The sequence below is a fragment of the Haliotis asinina genome, chromosome 10 (genome assembly GCF_037392515.1).
Source record: "Haliotis asinina isolate JCU_RB_2024 chromosome 10, JCU_Hal_asi_v2, whole genome shotgun sequence".
NCBI classification, from domain to species: domain Eukaryota; kingdom Metazoa; phylum Mollusca; class Gastropoda; order Lepetellida; family Haliotidae; genus Haliotis; species Haliotis asinina.
Genome location: NC_090289.1, coordinates 45,085,599 through 45,113,058, shown reverse-complemented (window position 1 = coordinate 45,113,058; position 27,460 = coordinate 45,085,599). Strand labels below are relative to the sequence as shown.

General features: G+C 41.2%; 1 protein-coding gene across 3 annotated transcripts; it reads right to left on the bottom strand.

Moving 5' to 3' along the window:
* On the bottom strand, window positions 1–27,460 carry LOC137298173 (sialin-like). Of its 3 annotated transcripts, none has more exons than XM_067830321.1 (10): window positions 12,202–12,268; window positions 10,634–10,902; window positions 9,328–9,564; window positions 8,572–8,659; window positions 7,100–7,186; window positions 4,938–5,071; window positions 4,299–4,448; window positions 3,676–3,808; window positions 2,572–2,813; window positions 1–1,287 (listed from the first exon to the last, which is right to left on the bottom strand). In XM_067830321.1, the coding sequence occupies exons 1-10, from the start codon at window positions 12,206–12,208 to the stop codon at window positions 994–996; spliced, it is 1,641 nt and encodes a 546-aa protein (XP_067686422.1). In that variant the 5' UTR covers window positions 12,209–12,268; the 3' UTR covers window positions 1–993. The 3 variants fall into 3 exon arrangements, with proteins under 3 accessions (XP_067686422.1, XP_067686421.1, XP_067686420.1); XM_067830320.1 differs by lacking the exon at window positions 12,202–12,268 and adding an exon at window positions 27,438–27,460 and having other exon boundaries at window positions 922–1,287; XM_067830319.1 differs by lacking the exon at window positions 12,202–12,268 and adding an exon at window positions 18,181–18,337 and having other exon boundaries at window positions 922–1,287.

Here is a 27,460-nt window from a genome sequence, read left to right as displayed (position 1 = left end):
CACTGCAATGGTTTATTATATTCGTCGTGTTATTCACACTAAAGAAGTTGACATCCATATATCTTACCTTTCCTTACTCACAATTTCACGTGTCAAAACAGGTGAATCTTTCCCATCAGCTTTACAAGAACAACGTAGTGATTGTCATGACACACGTAGTATCATTATCATTATCATCATCATCATAATCATGATGAAAACAAAGCATACAAATGTTCCTAAACGAGCCAAGGTTTAAGGACACAGGACTCGATTGTCAATGCTGTTTTAATGACAATTCTGTACTGTATGGCATCTTTTCAGAGAGCACTGAGGTGATCGTAAGTCGCTAAGGTAACCATCGTAATAATGTTAAAGAGTGGGAGTTAAGGTAAACCTTAATAAAGGTTGCTTCGTGAAAGCAGCCCCTGGCCAATACAGAAAACAGTGTCAAGCAAGCGACGTGCTACGTCAAATCCACAGGCTCTGGTTTTCATGCGAAGGGTCTCTGACCACTGCACTGGCCATATGAGCAATGTGAAGAGACACTCAGCAGCTTCATTTGGGTGATGTCGGTTAAGTGTTAAACATGCATCTTTCTGTCTGGTGCAGAAAGCAGTCACTTCCCATTCGTAATATGTCTGTTATATTGCTCAGAGTAGAAATATGAAATGCAGAAGTTATCGCTTTCCCCAGATTTATCAGATTTACCAGGGCTCAAAGTAATCTCATCTAAGGTGACAAGTCCTATAATTAAACTCGAGTCACACGTAGGTAAGACAGACATGTTTGAGCCAGTGGACCCTGACTGTGATTATGATGGGGTGATGTTCTCAGTAGTGACAACGTGGCATCATACATCTCACTTTCCTACATCTGACAGACTTTGACATGAATACCGATGTTTGTCACTCACCAGTCATATGATTACTTAACCCTGATACACCCTGACATGAAAAAACGACGTAGAACCCAACATGTCGATCTGATTGACTCACTCACTCACTCACTCACTCATACGTCATGAGCTCTGTGTATACCGCTATTGCTTGATATAAGACGTTCCCCTTCGATAATTTCTCTTTTGTGAGAATCAGGGACATTTTTGTTGGAAACGATGATCATGGTGTCAAGTTCGTGATTCTCGTCAGGCCTTTCCTGTTCGTCTATGACTGTCGTTGTGTTTAGTTCAGAAGGTAATGCCCATGGTTGTGCGGTACCCGTCGAGAAGAGGACGAAGACGACAGACCCTACAACGTTGAGGATAACTGCAATGTAGAAAGCTGTGCGCCATTCTTCGGGGGTACCCTGAAATTGATGAATGGTAAACAGAGTTAAGTATGGTTGTGTCGAAGTTGAACGGTTGGGTTATCCGAAGTTTCACTCAACCGCTTAATGGTGACAATACGCAGGAAATGTTTTACTTCGTGACAACCCTAGGTTTGACACAACTAGATTCGACAGATCGGTGTTAGGCAGTATTACAATCATGAGTCTTCGTAAGAACAACAACTACATGTGACAATTATACAATCATCTAACTCTGTATGAAAGTTTCATCTGCGAGTCCGATTTCCGGGTGTCGATGTGATCATGAGGGGCATTTTAGTTGAGCCCAACATTCAAAGCTGCGAAATGATTAGGTTTGTCCCAAGAACATATGTGACTTTAAGGCGCTCTGAGAAATGAGAGATGAAGATGGGGGGTTAAACAAGGAAGGTGAAGGTTAGAAGGTAAATGTGAAATGTTGTAAGATGAAAGGTTGTGACGCCGAAGAGAACCTTTGCACGAAGAAAGATTGGAAGATGGAAGGGTGTCAAGGTTTACAATAGATGCATGACGTGAGGATAACGAGGTGAAAGGTTAAAAGATACCCTGTTTTGTGGCCATGAACTGCAATGTGAAAGTGAAATGGTGAGTAACTGAAGGTTGGAGAACACTGCCCGCTAGCCCCTAACTAGTAAAAATCCAATCGGGCCAGTAAACATCCACCATCACTGGCTCCACTGGCTGGGGATTTTTCATGGAATCATATATACAACATTCTCTATGTCTTGTTAACTTATAGCACACTTTTAAACCCATGTTAAAAATGTTTAATGTAGAAGCTGAATGATGAAACCGGTATCTACATTCAAATTTCGGAGTAGAGGATTATTTTGTGGGCTAGTAACTTTCAGGCATAGCTAGCCAGACTTGCAAGCAAAACGGTGGAAACTATTTCGCACAAAGTGAAATGTAAAAGCGAATGTTAATCCTCTGGACAATCACCAGATACTAACACCTGACGTACAATCTCCATAAAGCATTCGATAATACCATCAAAGGATGCATACATTCATTTGAAAAAAATAAACATGTTCATATACTGGGGGAAACAAATAAGGGATCGCATGAAAGGACAAGTGTTCCTTTACTTTTCTAAGTTTCTTCACAAGCTTTGTACCGCATAGCTTAATTGTGAAGAAACTTGGAAAACAATAAGGGAGCACTTACATGTGAACCCGTATTTGTTCCCCCCTCATCACACATCAGATTCATAACACACGGAGTCATAATAAACACACAACGTCGGAAAATAGATGGACATACCTGTTTAGTTATGTACCCGACTACGTATGGCGCTACTATTCCTGGCATGGATGCTAGCGTGTTAGAAAAGCCTGCTAAAGTCCCAGCATGCATCACGGCTATGTCGGCCATGTTGACGATGTGCCCGCAGAAACAGAAGGCGAATGTTCCGACGGAGGCGGCGATGAGAGCGACACCTACCAGCGGTTCTGAGCAAGGGAGATGAGCCAGACCAAGAAGAAACGCAGCAGGTATCAGCATACCTTGAGAAAAGACACAAGTGAGCGTTTTCACCGGGTGGATCATCATGTCTGACTGAGCGAGTGGGTTAAAAGTTTCACGTCACAGTGGTATTCACGTCACATTTCATTTCACGTTCCTTACATATCTGAGTGACGTGATCCGGTTGAATACTTGATAAAGATATGATAATTGTACATTTAGTATTTACATTTATTTTGGAAGTAGTTTACCCGCTATCTGACGAAAGCAAACAAGAGACTCCTTTTATGACTGGGTCACGCGATCCGGTTGAATACTTGATAAAGATTTCATATTTGAAGATTTACAGTCGGACTTAGTTTAGTCGCAATGTGGCGACAGATAATAAAACATTCTTCATAAAAACTTGACGAAGATATAATAATTTTACATGTAGGCATATATTGGGAATTTTAGCCACAATGTTTTAGAGAGCAACTAACACATTTCTTACACGACTGGGTCACACGACCACGTTCAACACTTGAGAAAGATATGATACTTTTACATTTCATATGTTTAATATCAAATATATTTTTGTTATTTATACCGGAAGGTGTTTGTTTTTTGTTTATGAAACCAACATACATATGCTTGCGAACACCTGGTGTCATCGCTGAATTGGTCTGATCACCAAGACACAAAGTCTGACCACTTTCTCCAATACAGTTCCTCCGAGTTGTTACGTCGCAGTGTACAATCGTGGCAAACAGCCAAATGACAAATCCAGCGCTATGGAGTCACGCTGACACAGAATCAGCCAAATCACTAGGCTAATCAACTGGCGAGTGATGAATGAGACAGCATACGCTCTCACGTACACAAGCATACATGCACGCAGAGTGCTGACACAGCATAACTTACCTAGAGAGTTCATGACCTTCCTGACGCCACTCAGGCTGAGGAAGCCTTTGGTTGTGAGGTAGTCAGACAACGCACCTATTGGCATCACTAGGCTCACCAACACTACGTACGGTAAGGAGGAGTAGAACCCGTTCTGCAACACGAAACAGGCTAACGTAAACAGGTGCGCAGATATTGACACAATGCAGCATTGCGGACATCTCGAACTGTGACGTTGAAACAGTTACAATTATATTTTCCATGATATAGAACATAAGAATTAAGGAGGAATGGTAAAATGGTTGATAGCGTCAGTGTCAGTATATGAACGAGAACATAATCGAATTTGTGAAAAGTATGGTGTTTATGCCGCTGTTATCAATGTTCCAGTTATACCACGGGGTTGGGTGATCGGGGATTTGGTGTAGGGGGCTGGGCACCAGATATTTGCTTCACACAATGTGCTTATGTGGGGAATCCAATCCGGGTTTCCGGTGTGACGAGCAAATGCTTTCACCACTCGGCTATCCCACTTTTAATTCGTGATACGTTTCCTTGATATCCATTCCAGTGATATTTTCCGATCTCGTACATTACAGAATGAATTTGAAATAGATATGTAAGATATTAGTGAGCACATGTACCGATGTTATGTCAAACTTGAGTATCTCGTTGAGAAAGGTCGGAGCCTGTGTTAGTATCATGTAGAAAAAGAAGTTAGCGGTCATGTGACTAATCACGCATGCCCACACCGGCCGGGACGACAGCATCTGGCACCAAGGCGTCTTGTATGTCTACAACGACAACGGAACAGGTAGAATAATATACTGTTGCTTTCAAAAGCATATTCTACAAAGTCGACTAAGGGACAAATGAAACTGCATATCATGGAGTCAGTTTATAATGTGTGGCCACAATCAGTAATATTTCAGCTATATGGAGGCAGCAAAATATTCGAGTCCTATCACACAATCCAGTGATCAACATCTTGAACATCGATCTACGGAACTGGGGTACGATGACATGTGTCAACCAAGTCAGCGAGCCGGACCATCCGATCCCATTGGTCGCCTGTTAACACAAGCATGGGTTACTGAAGACCAGTTCTAACCCTGATCTTTACAGGTAACATTGAACATAACACCCTTTGAAGAAAGTTCGAACAATCAACCTGAACCCGCCCGCCCGATGGTCGATGAAATGAGCACTCATGCTAGGTAGCACGTAATATATTCAGATTAGGGCCTAGGAGAGTATTTCTTGTTATGATATTTCTTACTTACACGGTTGGATGTCACACGATCACCGATAGATGTCTCAATGTATTTCTTTTCGGCCTCGGTAATTCCCGGCATCTCTGACGGAGAGTCCCGAGATACGAGTAGCCAGACGATGCACCAGATGACAGACAGGCTACCTGTCAAAGTGAGCATACGATGTTCAGCTAGCGGGGCAGAAAACAATGGCTTGTCACATGACGTGAGGGATGGTGTATGCCATCATGATGTCACAATGTATGTGTGGGAATACCTGGAATCGAACACCAGTTTTCACTGTGACCACCAGCGAACACCTTAACAACATGGCTCACCAGCACACACGCAGATGACAATTGGTGATTGTATGAGCGCTTCCGAGATTCCTCCCGCAGTGGGCTATATACTTATCTTACCTGATCTGACCACGAGTGACAAAATTGACGAGTTAAGTGATAGGTGTAGAAAGATGACAAAAAGCACAGAGCTCAGTGTAGCAGACAAGAGTAAGTTACAAGAGGCAGGATACATCGCAATAATCCTGAACTGCTCGTCTTGGGAACCTCGTTAGGACGTAATAGCGTCTTTCTGATCACTGTTTGTTAAGAAGCATGATGTCGACAATACATACGTTAGTGCATATACAACCATTATTTATTACGATATTTCCCATAGAATGGCATGGCCCGGAATACGTCTAGTTACTATTGGTGCCAGCCTTGGAGTTAACTCCAATTTGTAAATAAACATTAAAATTTTATATAAAACAAATTCAGAAATATGACTATAGAAATAAACATTATCTTAAATATTTCTTATTTTAAATGATAAAATGTAAAATTGTTTTTTTTAATTAATTATAGACCACTTCCATGGTTACTGCTGTGTTAGTTTCGCTAATGTATAACAGAACATGAATGCCTGTGGGGTTTCTTTTCTCGAAACCAGTTGGGACCGAACTACAGCACAGTGTTTTAATCTCTTTATCGCCTCATCTATCAGGGACATGGCAGCTATTGCTGCAAGTGGAAATCAAGAAGTCTGCAGTGAATTTGAAAAAATAAGATTTTTTAAAAGAGAAGAACATTATTAACACACATACTCACGCACCCCATCGCGTTCGCACGCACATATCTGCACACGCACATACGCACACTTTGACGGAAGTTATAACACGAACATGTTATTAGCTTGCTGGACGGCCTAACATATTGCCCTGGTCGTAGCCCTAGGGACGTATGACGTCTCCTTGCCCCAACCCTGTAGCTGTTACCGCTCAGATCTTGTTCAGCGAGCTACGCTGCAACACAATAAGCGATGTTCTCCACTACAGAAAACATCGTTGGCACAGGACAACTCAACGCCATGTCGTGACGTTAGAATGGGAACAGTCAAGCCTAGCTCTGGCTCCTGACATTGTGTATCATGATACAGCATTTCAACCTGTGTATTGTAATTTTAAACATAATATTTGCCTAAATTGAGAAGGAGAGTTTTCGACTGACAAATAGAAATCAAATAGAAACCGAAGACGCTAAAACCCGATATCACGCAACGCACACTAACCCTAAAATTGTTTTTCATACTGACATAGAATTTTATTCTTCGAAACCCTATACCGTGTTGTTGAGAGATTTGCAGATGTTTTGTCATCGCTGTGTTGACGTAAGCTTCGTCTTCTGTTATTCATAGCCTCCTTGAATATCATCGGTATACATATAGACTCGGGGCGGTGGGGGCAGTTAAGAGGTTACAACGTTCGCCCGTCACGTCTAGACCCGGGAGGGTCCCGGGGTAGAATAGGCCTTCAGCAACCCATGCTTGCCATCAAAAGGTGACTATTCTTGTAGTAAGAAGCGACTAACGGGATTGGGTGTTCAGGCTTGCTGACTTGGTTGGCACATGTCATCGGTTCCCAATTGCGCAGATCGATGCACATGTATTGCATCGATCACTGGATTGTCTAGTCCAGACCCGATTATTTACACACCGCCGCCACATAGCTGGAATATTGCTGAGTGCGGCGTAAAACTAAACTCACTCACTCAGTCGTCACGCCGAAAAGTCGGGTTAGATTCCCCAAATAGGCACAATGTGTGGAGCACATTTCTGGTGTCTCCAGCCGCGATACTCCTGGAATATTGCTAAAAGTGGCGTAAATCTAAACTCACTCACTTAAAGGGACTCACCCACTACATAAAAAGGCATCTCCCAGCCGCCATACTTGCATAACAGTCCGTTAATCGGGAACGCGACAGCATGTCCGAACTCGCCACCTGTATTAAAAGAGTTGTTACAGTGTTGTTATTCTGATACAAATACCGAAGTGTCGAAGAAACCCACGGATGTACTTCGAGATACCAGGCGTTTCAAACAATTGCAACAGAATTACTAAAAAGGAATGCGCAGTCACCCATTCTTGACTATGAGACAACCGTAGTTTCGACACATCAAGCTTCGACACAAGGGTCTTGTCCGAAAATCATCTGACCAATATACGTTGTCACATTTTCAATGTCACAAACATTCTCGTTCGTTTACACATTCAAGCCGAATTCTTATTGTAAATATAAACCAAGCAAATCTTGATCTTCTTGTGTGAAGTAAATTTAGTTTTCAGAAGTGCCTCAAGGCAGGAACATCAGGGTCTTTCCGCAGTGCCTTCAGACAAAGCAAAAAGTTCTTATCTCGAAGTGCCTTATTGCAAACAAATTTAGTCCTTCTTTACGTCGTGTTTCCTCAGACAAGCAACAAGCACATCTGGACGTTCTCGAGTGCATGAAGTTAAGAAAATTTAGTTGTATTTTGCTTTTTTTTATTGATTATTGGTATATTGTATTTTAGGAAACTTTAGGTTTCTGGTGTGCCTGGAGACAAGCAGTGTCTGTTCCCAAGGTCAAACAAATTCAGTTTTCTGGTGTAACGTAAGAAAAGACAACATGTCTCTTTTTCTGGTGTGCCTTCAGGCAAGCAAGCCTGGCTCTTTTTGCAATGATGTCCCCGGAGACAATGAAATCTATGTTTTCATGTGAGCATAAAAACACGTAATTGTACGTAACGCCTTACACAACAAAGGATCTTGTTCTCTTTCTGAAGTACGTTCATACAAGCAACTCTAACGATGTTTTCGCTGTTATTCGGACAGAAAAACCTAGTTCTCTTCTTACATGTACCAATCTATTGAAAATGTTGTTAGACGAAAGTGTAAACACGACATGATCATTGTAGTGAGTCATGTCGGGAGTGTACTTCTATGTCGATAAATTGAGTCCACAAGTTACAGTACGTTACTGAGCACTGGATGTATCTCCTTTCAAAGACCTGTATTGTCTGGTGTTGAATAAGGGCGATGGAACCAGTTACATAAACATCTAGTTCAGTTGATCTTTATGATAAGGTCCGTTTCACCAACAAACCCATCAATTCCATTTGGGTTCAAGATATCTAGTGATACGGTAAAAACCAGATTTCTAGGGATCGCATTTGTGTGCGTATAATTTTTGCAGAGGACGATGACACACTTATTGTAAATGAGTATTCAGGGTGGAGTATTTGACGACTTTCTGTAGAAGAATATCTCGTTTTACCGCTTTGATTTGCTTGTTCCAAGAAACGGGGACTACATCGTTCAGGACGTTGCCGTTTATTAGGCAATGCTTACCCGCGTTTGTAGTAGTGAGTAGTCGGCTCCATTCTTCTGGTGGAGCCCATCGAGACCAGAATACAGGACCTGACGGAAACATCACACTCTGGGGAGAAGAGGGTTCCGTCAGAAGACAGGCTGGAATTTTTACAGCGTTTAAGGGTGCAGATGGTGGACAGGTTACAGCGAAACAAGATGAAGAGGATGGACAGTTTACAGTGAGATAGGGTAGGGAAGGTGGGCTGATTACAGTGGGACAGGATGGGCAGTTTACAGTGAGATACGATGGGCAGTTTACAGAGAGACAGGGTGGATTGGGTGGGCAGTTTACAGTGAGAGGTTAGATGAGAACCGGTAGATGGGGGAGGGGGGTTAGATTACGACGAGAAAGGAATAATTATGTCACATAGTGTGAACTGCCTGACATTGTGCATGATTTCCAGTGTGTAAACCTACAGTATGCAATGCTGTTAGTGTTAAGATTAATTTGCTTAGGTAGGGGCGGGGAGTTGGTACTTAATGATTGCTTGAAGCGGTTTGGGGATGGGTGCATCTGTAATATCTGACTACACCTATCAATCTATTTTTTGCGCAAACAGTCGTTGTTAATTTCGCAACAATATGTTAATTATGCTGATTTGTTTGCATCAGAGTTGAAATGATAGTAACAGAAAAATAGGAAATAATGAAGTCATTAAAATCCAAACTTCGTAACAAGTGACGACAATGTGCTGACCAAGATCCTGCGACAGATCTGCTACAGACTGTACTTACTGTAGTAATACCAGTGACGATCCTGACTGCCAGAAACAGGAAGGGGCTTATTCTCACGGCCACTGGACTCAAGATACACCCCACTGCAGCTGGAAGCATCCCGAGAGCCAGCATCTTCCTAGGCCCGTATCTCTGAGACAACCAGCCCCCAAGGATCTGGAAGCCTATGGAGTAACCCCAGAAATACCCTCCCAGGAGGACCCCCTGCAGTTCCTTGCTCCACTCAAACTCGCCATCCTGCAACACAAAGTACCACACGGGTTCTCAAAGAACACCGAGGTCTACAAATAAAATAGAGGTTACAATCAGTTCTTTTTAACCAGGCCAAGAAAGAAAAAAGCTTAGATTGACCAGCTGCTTGAAAGTGGTTCACCTGGCTATGAAAAGTTACGCTTACTTTGTTTAAATGGTTTGTTGATAAAGGTTTGAATTTATCGTAAGCTTCAATTACCCATTTCTAGCACTACCCATGTACATGTACTATAAAGTTGGCAACACATCTTTTATGACCCATCTTACTTTGGGCTGTGCGACCACACAAACATATATATGCCGTTATTTATCTATTGGTGTCGGAAAGTGAATACATTGGATGTGGTGAAACTCTCATGGATAAATAACGATGTGTTTGATTGGTGAAATACTAACAGGGAAGTAATGACGTATGTCACTGGTGAAATTCTCACTGTAATAACGATATGTTTGATTGGTGAAAATACAACAGAGAAGGTAACGATGTTTGTAATTTGTGTGGCTTTAATAGTGAAAGAAAGGTTATGTTTGATTGGTGAAACTCTCCCAGAGAAGATAATGAAGGTATAAATATGTGAAGTTTTCAGAAGAAAGTAAAGATATGTTTGATTGGTGAAACCCTCATAGAAAAGGTAATGATATGTTTGACTGGTGAAGCCACAGAAAAGGTCCATTGTCTCGAATTCGGTTCGAACCAATTTTCTGTCGTGTCGGAATCATATCTCGGTCTCTGTTGATTTCCTTATATTAATCACTATTATTACTCTGTTGTCTCGAACTAGATATGTCGAATCAGGGTCCCGAATAGCCCTATCACAAGGTTACCCTCTGTCTCGAACTGTCAAATCTTCAATCAGAAGATCAAAGGTTAGGATTCACGGATTCCACAATCAAGAGTCATTTCAACTACACATCTATACACACACGTCTGTGATGACGGATGTGTCGAACACTTTCCACCTGGCCCCGACCAGTTCGACTCAACGGGGTTTGACTGTATATGAATAATTGATGAAAAATTCATATGGAAAGTTAACATCCGGGAAAGTCTCACCTGTTCATTTGAAGATCCAGCTACTGTTCTGCTGGGACACTTGCCACTGTCAGTCTCTGTTCCTCTCACGACGCTATGTGTCGAATTGGACGAGTCGGAACCATTGTAAGCCAGATAAGTCGCGTTGTGCCGATCGTCATGCTTCACCATGCACACAATCACAATGCTCAGGTTGGCTCGCATGGTTGTGAAGAAAGCAAATCCCATGAACAGCAAAGCTGACAGCCAGTAACGGCGCCGTCTCCACCACGGCACTGTTGCAACACAGTCTGTCGTAATACAACGGTCCACATATAAAAATCACAACTTTGTTATTGTAATTATTATGTTCAACCCATGCATCCACCCATTTATTCATTTATTAAGTCAAACCAAAGAATAATGCAAAAATATAAGGAATGAACAAGGATGAAGATTTTTACGGATATCAACTTCTTTATTATGAGAACCCAACGTTACGGAGTTAATGCTTAGTCCTTCATCATTAATTCCGAAACGTTGTGTTCTAATAAAGGAGTTGATATCCATAAAAATCTTCATTCTTATGTATTTCACTTCTAAATGCCCTTCAAAGACTTAATAAGAAATGAATGTCCTACAAATCAGATAGTATACGTTTATGTTTATGAGACAAATATGTCTCGAGGTTAAGCTCTCTTGTGCTAACTAACGCGACCTGGGTATCGTATGTGAAAACACGATCTGATTTTAGTCTTTCATATTTATTGAAACGTGATGTGTGTTGTCCTCAAGTAAATCCTACGTGAACGCCCATTGGTCATAAACAGTTATTTACGACCTCACTTGGAGGCACAGTGAGCCGAATAACCTTAAGAGGTCAATCTTCTTTCAGGTACCACCGAAAGTTTTAACGGATGTGTCTTGAAATCATTATAAGCTTCTTTCAATCACATCTCGCAGACAATAATATCGTTTTATGTACACTCCTATCTGGTGTCCATGACAGTTCACATATGACACGATGTTTTGCACAAAGTAAATGAGTACACCGCGACATGTATATTATTGTCAAAATTATGAAGTAAATCGCAAATAAACTGTTAACTTCTTTGTTTTAATAATTACAAATATTTATAACTTCAGAGCATGACCGTTTTATCGGATGTATTTCAGTTCCAAGGGGCATTATTTTGCTGTCGGAATCGCCACAAAGATACATGTTAAATGGTTCACACAATATATGGTGTGATGATGGTTTGTACGGGTCCATTCTTAGATAAATAACCGTACTCAAAATAATGTTGAAGATTCTCTTGAAAGCTATTTGGGAGGTATAACACCAAGGACCTTGGTTCGAATATGGTCTCGGATATGTACGAATACACACGAAAGGAACTGAGTAGTGCTTTAAGGCGAGGCCAAGAGATTATTTTATACAAATGATTGGTGTTATTTCTAATATGAGTAATATATAGAATTGTATTTTAGAAACTATTTACAGTGTTGACTACAAAAATACCAACGAAACAATAATTGCAGTAATGTTCCAGCGTCCAGTTTAAAATACGATTTAACAAAAGAATGAATCTATGAAATGTATACCCTACCCTTCATAGCCCAGACGTCCAAGGATGTCCTGTCGTAGACGAAGCAGTATTTTCATGTCACGTAGATGTGGCACATAAATCATCTAAATTAAACGTTTTCGCTGTTGGGTCGTAAACATGACAACACATGTACAGCTGTTGATCCTAATATCGTATTTCCAATACAGTGAGCGGCCATAGCAGATGTGAGGTGGATTGCTGTGTGGTGTGTCGTGTGTGTGCGTGCGTGCGTGCGTGCGTGCGCGTGTGTGTGTGTGCGTGTACGCGGGAACACACAACTCATATTGTCCAATATTCCGTCAGAAATAATATTTCAGCCCATGTAACTGAATCCGTTGGTCAGGTCAAGATCAGGTCAAGGTCAGAAAGGTCACGGTACCAATCACTGGATTTGTCCTTCCAGACATGGTTATTCACAGTCATCCACAGCCTCAAGTACAATAGCTTTAGTCTGCTGAGAAGCACTGCGTCATAAACCCAAATGTTCCATACGTCGCATTCAATACACGTCACAGCCATGTATACTTTGGCTAAATGATCAATATTTTCCCATGTATGTGAATATGTGTATACTAAACTACCCATCAAAAGTGTACACTCGCTTAACGCACTTGCTATATGCGGTTTCTACATGGTTACAGTACATGGTTTACTAACTTGAGGAAACAACTGCTGCAAACCTTATGCAAATGATCTGCACGAGGATCATGCATCGAAGTTCTGAAATGCATGTGGTAATATTGTGCTTTGATGTAAAGTTTTGTTAAGAATTCACTCATCATCTATTGAACACATGACCATGATTTTATCTACGTTACGAATTTCTTTCACAATACATCAGTTCATGTGATAAAGCGTATCTTTAAACAGTATGGAATATTTTACAAAATGTACAATAGAACAGCTGACCGTATGTGGCAATATTTACACCAGAGAGTCTAAACTTTTGATCTGCAATATATACCGCACAGCGCCACTGCAAAATGAGTTTAAAGGTCACTTTAAATATAAATATCATATACTAGTACACGAAACTAAAGGCATTTAGGGGTCTTAACATTGACAGAGCAAATGAAAATGCGAAGAAGAGACAGACGCTGTTATTTGTTCCGGTAAGCTATATATATTGACCAAGTGACACAATGTATATAGACACACCTGTGTATTGTACCCTATTCTTATTCGTAATGAAGTTCAAGTAGAGTGCTTCTGTTCAGCACTCTGTTGTTTCAGGCCTTCAGATAAATATGGGGTCTTTCATTAATCTGATTCAAGTTTCCATGATTTTAACACAACTTGAAGGAAACTCCCTGCACTGCTTTTGTCACAAGTCAGGTTGACATTCAAAACCTAGTTTTGATTCAATCAGATGTGAGTGCAGATAACGATAACAACAGCTGAACTAAATTCAGTAATCGCATGGCAATTAAAGTACGTAACCTATAATAGGTCGAAGAGAGTTTATTTGTTCAAACATATACGCTGTTCTGCTTCACTATGTTTGGTGACACGACCAAGTGGCACACAGCATATAGTCACTGTTATGTATTATACACTGTGTATATTGACATGACCAAGTGGCACAATGTATATAATCACTGTAATGCAATGTACACTATGTATATTGACATGACCAAGTGGCACAGTGTGTAGAGACACTGTTCTGTATTATACACTGTGTATATCCACATGACCATGTGACACAATGTGCAAAGACTCTGTTCTGTATTGTACACTATGTATATTGACATGACCAAGTGGCACAATGTGTAGAGACACTGTTCTGTATTGTACACTATGTATATTGACATGACCAAGTGGCACAGTGTGTAGAGACACTGTTCTGTATTATACACTGTGTATATTCACATGACGAAGTGGCACAATGTGTAAAGACTCTGTTCTGTATTGTACACTATGTATATCGACATGACCAAGTATCACAGTGTGTAGAGACACTGTTCTGTATTGTACACTATGTACATTGACATGACCAAGTGGCACAGTGTGTAGAGACACTGTTCTGTATTGTACACTATGTATATTGACATGACTAAGTGGCACAGTGTGTAGAGACACTGTTCTGTATTATACACAGTGTATATTCACATGACCAAGTGGCACAATGTGTAAAGACTCTGTTCTGTATTGTACACTATGTATATCGACATGACCAAGTATCACAGTGTGTAGAGACACTGTTCTGTATTGTACACTATGTACATTGACATGACCAAGTGGCACAATGTGTAGAGACACTGTTCTGTATTGTACACTATGTATATCGACATGACCAAGTGGCACAATGTGTAGAGACACTGTTCTGTATTGTACACTATGTACATTGACATGACCAAGTGGCACAATGTGTAGAGACACTGTTCTGTATTGTACACTATGTATATTGATATGACCAAGTGGCACAATGTGTAAAGACACTGCTGTGTACTTTACGCTATGCATATTGACATGACGAAGTGGCACAATGTGTAAAGACACTGCTGTGTACTTTACGCTATGCATATTGACATGACGAAGTGGCACAATGTGTAGAGACACTGCTGTGTACTTTACGCTATGCATATTGACATGACGAAGTGGCACAATATATATGGACACTGTCATGTAATGTAAACTATGTATATCGATGTGGCCATGTGATTGGTTGACACAAAGTATTGGTGATAGATTGAACCGAATGCCTTTCTGATAACGCGCCATTCGAACACTTACAACAACAATTTGCATAGAATTTACAAGCAACGTTAGCACTTTCCTCCCATCGGTGTCATTCCACGTTGGTTAGGTCATCCGTGACACCAGGGTCAATGGTGTAATTAAGTTTTAATGTCCGTTCACCGAATGCAAATTCAAGTCCTGTTAAAATAACGCAAATAATGACGGACCAAAAAGAATTGACAACGTCACGTGTCTTTAGTGTTAGCTACCCCGCAAAAAAACAATTTAAAGATATCGTGAGTACCGTCCCGCTTCATAGAACATTCTCATCGACCGCGATTAGTATATATTTGCAAATACAGGAAATATGTCATGGTATCTGACAGAAAAAGACAAGTGAACCGTTACTTTACTGAGTTAGTTACTTATACCACGTGATTCCCTTACTCAAGTGCAACAGCTGTTGGTAATATAATAGTGACGAAGAGCATTCTGCGAGCAGCATCAGTAAAGTTGTTTCAGTTGTCCCCAATTGTCAAACAACCGAATGTCCACGGCTACCACAGAATGTGCTGTACGATCTCACCAAAGCACTTGAAATATTCATTCCAGCTCGGCATAAATTGTATGTGTCGATGGAATACGCTTAAACATTCGTAGAAAGGGAACAGAGAAAAAGTCCCTGTCGGAAAACGTACAGCTTCAAGATTTGAGTCAGTCTATAGATAATTAGTTTAGTTTAGTTTAATGCCACACTCAAAAATATTCCACCCATATGGTGGCGATCTGTAAATAATTGAGTCTGGACCAGACAATCCAATGACGTCCTCGAGGACGATATGGAATGTCGTCGTTGACGTTAGTGGCGTGTGTCCCTGATCTCTGGCCTGTTCATAATGAACATACAGCATTTCTACAGTGTTTTCGAGATAGAAAAACCGAAGTTACTGCATTTAGACGTTGTACCATTGACAGCCATTATAAATATAATGTTGGCTGAAACAATATATATCGTAATATACGTAAAAACGCAAAAAACGTATGTTTTTTCCGTCGACTTTTTCATCTTATCAATATTTTGAGTGAGTTTGGTTTTACGTTCAGCAGTGTTAGAGCTATATGGCGGCTGTCGAGTCTGAACCAGACAATCCAGTAATTAACAGCATGAGCATCGATCTGCGCAACTGGGAACCGATGACATGTGTCAACCAGGTCAGCGAAGCTGACCACCCGATCCCGTTAGTCGCCTCTTACGACAAGCATAGTCGCCCTTTATGGCAAGCACGGGCTGCTGTGGGACTGTTATACCCCGGACCTTCACGGGTCAGGAAGTATGGAGAGACTGACTCGTGAAACAGAGGCAAGAAACATGGAGATAAAGAAACGTAAAACAAGAGAAACGAACCAAGAAACAGGAGATAAAGAAACATGAAACAGGAGAAAAAATGAACATGAAGCCAGGGATAAAGGAACATGTCACACGGAGATAAAGGAACATGAAGCACAGAGATTAAGGAACACGATGAGCGGAGATAAAAGAACACGTAGCATGCAGAGATAGTAACACGTGGCACGGACATAAAAGAACACGTGGCAGGTGCATAAAGGAACATGAGTCAAGGAGACAAAGAAACGGAGATAAAGGAACACGAGGCGTAAACATAAGGGAACACGAAGCACGGAGATAAAGTAACACGACCCAAGAAGGGAAAAGAACACGTAGCACGGACATAAAAATGTGGCACGGAGTTGAAGGAACACGAGACAAGGAGACAAAGAAACGAGGCACTGAGAGAAAGGAACACGAGGCACAGACATGAAGGAACACGAAGCAGGTGATAAAGAAACATAAAGCGGGACATAAAACATGAAGCTGTGAGATAAGGAATCATGAAGCATGGGAATAAAGAGGCATGAAAATAAACAAAAACCAATAAACTGACGTAATGAGGTATAAACGTGGAAATACGAATGCATAAAGCGTGGACACACACAGACACAAAGCGTGGAAATGAAATGCATTGGGCCGTTGGTGACAACAGCATGAACACAGTGGCCTTGGAAACATGATATACGGACGTAGAGCTCATGAGAACACCGAGCGTGACAAATAGATTAGTGATAATGAATCATTGAGGAGCGTAATTCGGTTTCCTCGGTTAGTGAGGATATTTTTAAGAAATACTTATGTTGTCATGATATGGTTCTTCGCCACGAATATGTTTGTTTGGGACAAAAGATATTTCTTCTATTACATGTATAAATGTGGGACATAAGTGGGTTATGTCACTCTTCAAACTTTGATTAGTTTTGACAGTTTAGCTTAGTAAGCGACAATGTCCCGTCTTGGATCCCATGCATAAAACAGTGACATAATTCAAGATTTAACTTCTTTGTCTTATCACACTTACACAAATTATACTGCTACAAAAATAAGGAAGAAAGTGTTCGAAACTCAACAGCATGTTTTCGAAATTGGCGTTGAACCAACACCATACAGAGACACACAGAAAGCCAGAGACACTGAGTGGAATACAGAAGTAGAAGGAGAGATAGAGAGAGGGAGAAAGATGGGGGATAGATAGAGAATAGCACAGACAGAAGGAGACATACACAGATGCAGGATTGAAACAGAGGGGGTGGGGGGTTAGAGGGGAGTTGATATTTAGACAGCGACACAGATGGGAGAGAGAGAAACGAAGATACAGACACGGAGAGTTTATGAGAGAGCGTGGAGAGAGAGAAAAGAGCAAGACGAATGATAGATATAGAGATAGAGACACAGAGGGGAGAGACTGAAAGACGAAGAGATAGTTGATAGGTAGAAACGCAGACAGAAAGAGACAGACACAGGGAGAGATACAGAGATAGAAAGAGGGAGAGGGGAAAGAGGGGGAGATATATATATAGAGAGAGATACACAGAGGAGAGGAGGAAGAAACATTGAGAGAATACAGAGATAGAGAGAGGGAAAGACGGAGAGACAGATATACAGAGAGACACAGAGGGAAAGAGGAAGAGATAGAAACAGAGAGAAAGAGAGAGGGACAGGCAGCTAGAGACAGACACTGACAGAGATAAAGAGAGAAAGAGGGACAGACAGCTAGAAACATAAAAAGACATAGGGAGAAAGGGGGACACTGAGAGACGCAGACAGAAACAAGAGAGAGAGGGACAGTTATATATTTAGAAAGAGACATGGCAAGGGAAAGAGGAAGAGATAGAGCGAAAACAGAGAGACACTGAGAGAGATACAGAGATAGAAAGAGAGAAAGAGGAAGAGACCACATCTGCGCTAACCTCCTGCCGTGCCTTTATCCACCCAGTCAGCTAACAGCATGTTCCACGATAAGCCAGTAAATGGCTAGAAGCTATGTACAGTATTTGCCAACAGCAGGAAGGATTCCAGTCAGAACTAGTTATCACATGCACTATCACATTACACTAACCACTTCACATCAGTATACTTCACCAGTCAACTCGACCTTTGCGATCTCTAAGGGACAAAGGCATACAGTTGAGCTCAGCCTATGTATGTCAGCTGTATGTATGATCGTGACTCTCTAATTAATATTTGTGAAGGGGTCAAATGCTCATTAACACGTATATCCAGTCGCCCAATGGGGATATTATTCCATACTCCTGCGTTTCACCTTGCACATTTGGTTAAGCGGAACGAGATTAACTTTGCTCGTGACTTCCATAGTGTTTACAGCACATACAGTATTATTTCGCGGCGAGTCAGCACAATGTGGGAGGAGACTCCTGTTTGGTAATGATTCTGAACGCTTACCAAATCACATGGTTTCCTGTGGTTGTAAGCGAGCGAACGAACAAGCGAATGACTTTAGTTTTACGCCGCACTCAGCAATATTCCAGCTATATGGCGGCGGTCTGTAAATAATCGAGTCTGGACCAGACAATACAGTGATCAACAACATGAGCATCTATCCTCGCAATTGGGAACCGATGACATGTGTCAGCCAAGTCAACCAGCCTGACCACACGATCCCGTTAGTTGCCTCTTACGACAAGCATAGTCTCCTTTTGTGGCAAGTTGGGTTGCTGAACGCCTATACCACCCCGGGACCGTAAGGGGTCTCTGTGGCTGTTAGCGAGCGATGGGTTAGCCAAGTGATAAAAGCGTAAGCACGTCACGCCAAAGGCCCGAGCTCGATTCCTCATATGGATACAATGTCTGAAGCCCATCATGATCTTTCTGAAATATTGCTAAAGACGGCGTAAAACCATACTTCACTGCACTTATGTGGCTGTCGCGATGTGTAACCTTGCTGTCTGTGCGTCAGTGACCTTGACAGTGAAACTGCACTCGTGTGGCATGTATATACACGTTGACATATCGATATCTACCTGGAGGTACGAGAGCAAATCTCGTATATGAACCAACGGTTAGCAGATCCTGGTACGGCTAAGCGACGCAACTCTTCGCAATTAAATCGGGATTGCATAGATACAGTAAAATGCCTGGTGTTTGTACATCGCGTGTCAGTTACATGTGCATAATTCCAGTTGCAAAAATGAAATTCTAAATAAGCATGTCTCCTAAATTAAAACATACCGATCAATCACTACCACTGACACCTTTCTCACTGATCACATTTGTGAGGTGACATTCACTTTGCGGCAAAAGTTATCAATTCTCTTCAGATTAAAGTTTGCCATTAATCGTCGGGAATGGACTTTGAATCAAATGGTGTTTAATTAATACCCATGGTTATGTAGGATTATTTGTGATGCTATTACATAGTAGAAATCAATGCAATGACACATGGTAGAACGGTTGACGGGTTGTTTGTTGCCAACATTACAGATACATGGCGGCATCCTGTAGATACTCGAATCTGGACCGGACGATCTAGTGATCAATATCATGAGAATCAATCTACACAATTGCGATACGATGACTGTAGGTTAACCAAGTCAGCGAGCCTGACCACCCGATCTTTTCAGTCGCCTCTTGTGACGTGCATGGGTTGCTGAAGACCAATTCTAACTAAGATCTTCACAGGTCCACAAGTAACTTACAGTAGTAAGTGTGAATGTATGACAAGACACAAACACATACGTGTCTTCGTCGAGACTTTGCCTGAGCTACCACAAATACAAGGTTAATTATGAAAACAACAAGCTGCATAGAAACCAAGACCAAAAACACCGATATCCCGTGTTGTATGCATGTCGACACACCTAAATTAAAGCTGGTACATCTTTGTAAGAAAGAATCTACTATGTCGTCCTGTTGCGCTCCTTGTCGAGATTCCGAGGTCTGCTTCTCATGAAATGATTATGTATCGACATGACCTTACCTCGCCTGCCATAAACCAGATTGACCTTGAAGATCGGTACCGGAGTTTTCCGAAAGTAAGAACACTCGCGTCGAAGCCCATGGGTTACTATTCCGAGGGGTTTTGCTTCCAAATGGAATCCCGTGGGTTTCTATCTAATTGCAACGTGTGTCAGATGTGTCCCACTCTCTGGTACATATTGTTCCGAATGGAGCTATGGTGAACTGAACAGCTGGAACCTCGGATACAATGCAGGTTTGGAGGAGGGTGGCATGGATGCAGACAATGATGCTGTACGCGACATTGATGACGAAGATCCTGTCTGTGAAATTGTTCTGTTCGAATGACTTGTTAGAAACCCCGTAGATGATGGTGCAAGCGTTGTCGACTTTGTGTGATGGATTGACTCGTTTGAATCCCAGAGTTCTCATGACCAGTTTTGAAACATTTCAAAGTTTATAAAGTTTACATTAGAGTTTGAATCCGCTCCGTTTCATTGCATTGTCATTGCAATATTCGTGAACGTAATATTGAAAAGAGTTCCTTCACTTATTGACTTGTTGTGTATTCCATATTATTGTCACTTAAAGAAATTTTCAGTATAGAAACCCGTGTTCCCGAATATAAGCCAGGGCTTCTCTCTGGTGTCAAAGTTCACTTTCCAAAATCAGTATTTTCCGTATGGAAACCCTGGACTGGCATTCGGAAAACCCCGCTAAACCTGTAAAGACGAAGGAGACAGATTCCAAGACTGAAATGAAGGAGAAGAACTCTTCCTCGTCTCTCATGACTGACAACAACTTAGAAAATCTCTGCGTGACCGACGCCATGTGCAGGGACTGTACTGTTCATAGTGAGGTAATATTTATACCAAGCACATCTGGAATATATCATATACAAAACAGGTTTTAAATGGTAGAAAATAACAGCCACGACAGGACACCTGTTGCTAAGGGAAATGGGGTATGACTGCCTGCGGGATGATCATACCAGGCAGTATGAGGCTAGCTCAGTGTCAGTACACCCAGTAGGTAAACGGGCTACCCAGAATAGCTACCTAACTTCATTAAATAAATTGATAAGTATTTACTAAATTGATAATACATAAAACGTTGCAACATGCACCGCTCCCAAAACCGCAAACAAAACTTCTGTAGTGACGCTCTGGGCGGAGAAGCCCCAGTGTTGAAAGGTGCATGTATACTTTTGAAGAGGAGCTAGAGAGTGACTCTTTTGACGTTAATGATGACCTAATGCATAAGGAAGAACCAAATAATATTTCCGACCTGTACTTTAAAGTATTTCGACACGAAAAATGCCTGCCAAACTTCCAGTGGAAAATCCAGCTATTTCTAATAAGAGAGTGACTGACGTTTTGCACACAGAACACCCAATTTTAAAGGTACTTTTGAAGAGGGGCTAAGGAGCTACATTTTTTACTACATGGGTTATCGGATGGAAACGGAAGAATATGATAACATTACCAACCCGTACTTTAAAGAATTTCGACACGAAAAATGCCAGGCTCCCAAAGGTGCCATCCAAACTTCCTCTTCAGCTATTTCTATTGTGACGCTTTGCATGGAAAGTTCCCCAACACCCCTCCCTACACTTCCATGATAAAGTATATGAATGGGTAGGTTGGCATTATAAGTTGTTCACTTAGACGCGAGGGGGCCATGGGCTGCGGGCTCGGAGAACATAAACAAACTTCAAGGGTACATGAGCCCATGGCCCCCTCGCGACCAGTGAACAACTTATATTATTATTATTATTAACATGGTGGAAATGCACAATATTTTATAAAGATTCTATGACAGAATATTTTATGGAAATATCGAAATGCTACACGTTCCACATCTTCAGTCTGCCAAGGGTCACACTGATAACGAAGGTCCAAGACCAATATCTTGTAAGTGTCAACAGATAGAGATAGGCTAATCCAATTTATCGTGCACTTCTCTCGTGGTCACACTGATATCGAATGTCCAAGACCAATATCTTGTATGTGTCAGCAGAAGCATTTTGTCTTTCGCTTGTCAACGCCATTGTCGTCAAATACGTTATGAAAATCTTTATGTAATTCTGACAGATAGAGTAACTTAACTTCGCAGTAGGTACGTTATCGGTAGTCGAATTAGGCAATAGGATTTAGATACAACAACTTATCAGCAATATTATCAGTAAACCCGATTAGCTATGACAACTGGGAAAGGGTATAAAACAGGGACGACCACAGTCACAAATCATCCTGTGACTGTGGCGTAATAAACTCCTTGTTTATTCACTCAGGTAAGACCCTTTACTTTCTTCTACCTTGGCAAATCGTTACCATTACTGTTCAATGTTTTCTGCAATACATTTTAGCTATCATGACCACATGTTAAGATCCTTGGCAAGGTCGTTATGTTTAGGTGGAACGTGGTCGTTGATATATTTTAGACTGTATTACTCTCTATTGCTCTGTTCAGGATTGGTACCCTAGGTACCCTAGTGGTTAGAGCGTTTGTTCATCACGCTGAAGGTCCGGGTTCGATTCCCCACGTGGGCACAATGTGTTAAGCCCATTTCTGGTGTCCCAAGCTATTGCTGAAATATTGTTAAAAGCGCTGTAAAACCCAACTCGCTCCCTGTATTGCTGTTCATGTTTGTCTATTTGATAATAGTGGTTTCGTGGATGTCGCCGAGCGTGTCGTGTATTGTTTCAATTCATGTATTATGAGTGAATATCTTCCCGTGTTGAATGATACTGGTATAATGTATAGAGTGTTCGACACTGTATTTCATTATGTACTGCGTAATGTTGTTTTGGATATGCTAGTATTATAAGATGTATGAAAGAAATTGGGTTGATGTTATGGGTTAGAAAATGTATCTTGATTTTTGTAGTATGTGTCGTGTATATCGACGTATGATGATTATGTACTTTGTATATCAGCATATAATGATAATGTAGTTTGGCAACTGATTGCTGAATGTCAATATGTTCTAATAATTATTTGTACCTAATCATGTAAAAATCATCCTGTGACTGTGGCGTAATAAACTCCTTGTTTATTCACTCAGGTTCTCGTGTTGTGTGTGGGTTGGTATATTTACACCTCCTAGCTGCTAAGCGAGCTGATTCCCCAAACTCGCGAGTTAACATTATCTTACCTCACACATGATTGTCGCCTTCTGATTGTCGTCTGCAAAATGGCGATTCGCCTTGCATTCAACACCTGTGCTTCAAAGAGTTCAAAATTAAAATTCAGGTGTTCGGTAAGATAAATACTAGGATACACTGTCTATATATGTAACACGAGAATAGATACATAAGTCAATAAGCATAATAATCAAGTTCTATGCTTTGGGGTGAACCTGTGTAAGTTTAGGTCTCTCGACCCCAGGCTCTGTTTATAAAGGGCAGCATCGCCGCAAAACAGCTGTTTCTGAAGGGGGTATAAAAAATAATACTGAGGTGTGTCAGTGGCGTATGTGCCGTTCATGTCATGAATTATTCATTAATTATCCAGTTTCAAAAAGTGCACGATCGATGTCATGGGCAGGTCCAGGAATTTTGAAATTGATTGGGGTGTTCAAGGGGTTGGAACCCCCCTATGACACCGTCAAAGCAAACAAAAAAACAAAACAAAACAAAACAAAAATCGTCAATGTGGGTTAAGTCATTTTCACCTTCCCCACTCCCTTAAACACACACCCTCTCCCTCCCCCTTGGATCCGCCCATGAATGTGAACCTTCGTTGACCGTGGTATAATCTAAGTTAATCTTGGTCGACCATAGCCAGCAGGTGTTGACTGACATTTGTCGAAAAACGGTTGATCTCAGTCTGACCTTAGGCTGCATTATACGCGTTGCATTTCGAATTCGGTGTTCGGTGAAATAGTCCTCGGTAAAAAGGTACCGGTCAAAAGTCCTAAATTTGCTTAGCTAAAATGTGCCTACTCGATTTGAAAAAAAAAGTCACGTTTCATTTTCTGACAAAAACCAAATGTATAGAAAACAATGCTTTTCACTTTGATTTTTTTCGTTGTCCCACATAGAACAAACGTAAAAGTTTTATGCCGTAATGAAAACTTTACATCTTGATATAAAAAAAATCATGCGAAATGACTACAGTTAACATTATACGTTACATTATACGTCACATGATGACATGAGATAGTCAAGGCCTGTTGATATTTATGGTCGGATGTTCACTGTCAGAGTGGCCTGTTCCTTCTGGAACCACTGGACGATCTTCCAGACAGTTCTTGATGCACATAACACCACCCAAGACCAACTTCAAACCATCCATGTTGTTGTGAATACCTTCCATCATGGATTGCAATCTAAAAGATCACAAAACATTAAAACTTTTTTAACCAAGGACTTTTCACTGGTACTTTTTCACCACGGACAGTTTGTCTGGGGACTTATTTTCCTGTCTTGATTTATGCTTCTTTAACACCGGTCAGGACAAGATCAGTCCAACCATCCTCGTGCCAGATATATATGCTAATACTGAATGCCTAACTTGACTACAACTGTACAGGCTGAACGCACTTCTGTTAAAAGTGAAATATTACGTGCCTTCAGTCTGTGCCTTAACTTTCTGTGTTAAGCTGAATAATTATGTGTCTCCATTCAGTGGCTTCAGTTCATGCCCAGCATATTTACGAACATTCCCCATCATTGTTTGTCATGTTGATGCCGGTCACGCCTATCACGTACCTATAGTGCATGTCTATACAGCTTCACAATGGATCGTGTTGCGTTGTTTATTAACAATAAATTATGTATATTATTACATATCTGTCACCTTTGGGTCAGTTTTTAGCTGTAACGGCAGTGAGAGGGCAAGGCCTTGAGTGTGGTACATGACTACGTCATATGATATTGGCTGTGTATGTCGCATTTGCCCGTCCCGTGATTTTAAGGATAGGTATAGCTGTACATGTACTCGAGCTTGTTTTCATTAATGTCCAATTTTACTAAATGCCATGAGGTTTTTCACATGTCTCTTCCTCTCATGCAACCTCAACTTACATGACAGTTTCGGAAACTACATACGTCAAACATAACAAAGACAGTGTTGTAGCTTTATGGTTAAAGCGTTCTTTGGACTTCATGATCAACCTCGCACACACCCTCACCACCATCTAAAGATCCTGGACCCATCCTAATGGATAACAAGCGTAAACGACCAGAACTACCATCAGTTATTCACATCACGGGCCATAAGGCCAGCCATGTACCATGTGGTTCTGTGTACCCTTGTTATCCACAGGTATAAAAGATCCCATTACATGTTGCAGAGTATGGCTCTATGTATCCTTGTTATCCACAGGTATACAAGATCCCATTACATGTTGCAGAGGGAAATACAGGGATGGTGGGGGAGGGAAATGACCCAGAATGTGTGTCATCATCAAGAACGCGTGTCATCAAACGCACTTTGTGTCAGTATCTGCTTATGTACCTGGACACGACCCAAATAAGTCTGGCGCGAAGTTCGCGTAAATTAAACGGTCGCGAAAATTTGGCTGTGTACGGTAGCTGCAGGTCGTACTGATCTTTGCCACACCAACGCCATCTTGGAATCAAGCTTGAACGCTGTTGCACAAGAATAGGCAATTTTCCAACATTAAAAAACAAAATAACATATGCATTGATAACCCAACATTAAAAAACAAAATAACATATGCATTCATAATTTGGGTAAAAACAACTTTACAGAATGTGCCGTTGATACTCGGGCTGACGAAACTCTTTGCACTGAAACGCACTTCGGAGAGTATTCCAGTACGTTACGCCCAGGCTGAACAGCTTAATGCGGGAGAAAAGCCCAAAAGGAGGTAGGTATAGGACGTTCTCCACTTGGTGAAATTCGCAGACTCTAAATCCCTTTTGCACAGCCGGTACATGTGCCGGTACGTAGTTTCAAACATCTTCTATTTACACAGCAAACACCATTCTATTTTATCAGTTATGTCACGAACACGTCCTAGCGTGAAAATAACACTTTTCCGAACAGACACGTCCTGAAAGAAATCTATTTTAGTTTCAATCCTTATTTCTGGACTATATATCATAAAAAAGTAGGGGATATTGAACTTACAAGGTTGATAAAAATGTTAATGATGAAGCCAAGGAGGAAAGAGATGATGAAGAGATGATGAAGAGAAGTTAAAGGAAAATGTTACAGTTTATTTAAGTCTTTTGTAAATGCTTAATCTATATGGATATAGATTACCTTTTCTCATATGCATAGGGAATGGCCAGTGGTATGCTCGCAAAATGGAATATCTCTACTTTTGTGAATGCTATGCCAGGGCTGGACTGTACCTTTAAGCGACTGGCGTCCATATGGCTGTATACCTATCTAAAAATTGTCCATTATCAGGATAGAAGTACAGTCTTTCGGGCAGGCGGGTATATACGTGCCGGGTAGTCATAAAACTGTAGGAGGTTACAAAGGTTGTGGAAATTGGCTCAAGTGACAAATCCAAAAGTCAAACGAAAACCAATGTGTTGACACGCATCTGCCCCATGTGTCACAGAGTGAGCAGATATTGAAGTCTTTAAACAGAAATTCAAACAGGTTACCCCGTAACAGCTAAAGCGCGACTTAAAGGCAATGGGTACGGAAAAAGTAATCAAATATACTGTCTGTAACTAACACAGAACTTGTTTCTTTCAGTCAACTGAATAACGAACACTGGTCGTGCTATCATTGAAAACTGTTCACGATCGATCACACATGCGTTAGAGTAGGTGCCAGTGCGCGTTACCGCTCAACCTGTTTATGACATCAGAAAATAATTGAGCACATGTTTTAATCCATGGAAAACGTACTATATTTACACCAAGAGAAATTTTAATTAAGGCATCTCAAATACCTGAACATCTGGGGCAAATTAATGCATATCATCATACTGCGTGCACCAATGAACATATGTATGTAATGGCTCGGAAATATACATACATATTGACATGTCATTGGATTATCACATCATTACATGGAAAAGCGTGAATTTCTGCCTCAATCCTTTGTGTATATTCGACACAGTCAAGGAGATTTATGAACGCACACAGTAATGGCTATTTATACACGTCGATAACAAAAGGTCAATTATTGAAATACGAACATCTGACTCATTGTCCCTCCATCACATGGAATCACGCTATTACCGCTCATGCATGACCAGTTCCGCTGCTGAACAGGCACACCGGGAAGACAACATCATAAATTCATTGTTTAAACTCACCCGAGTCGTCAGCCATTGAGTCG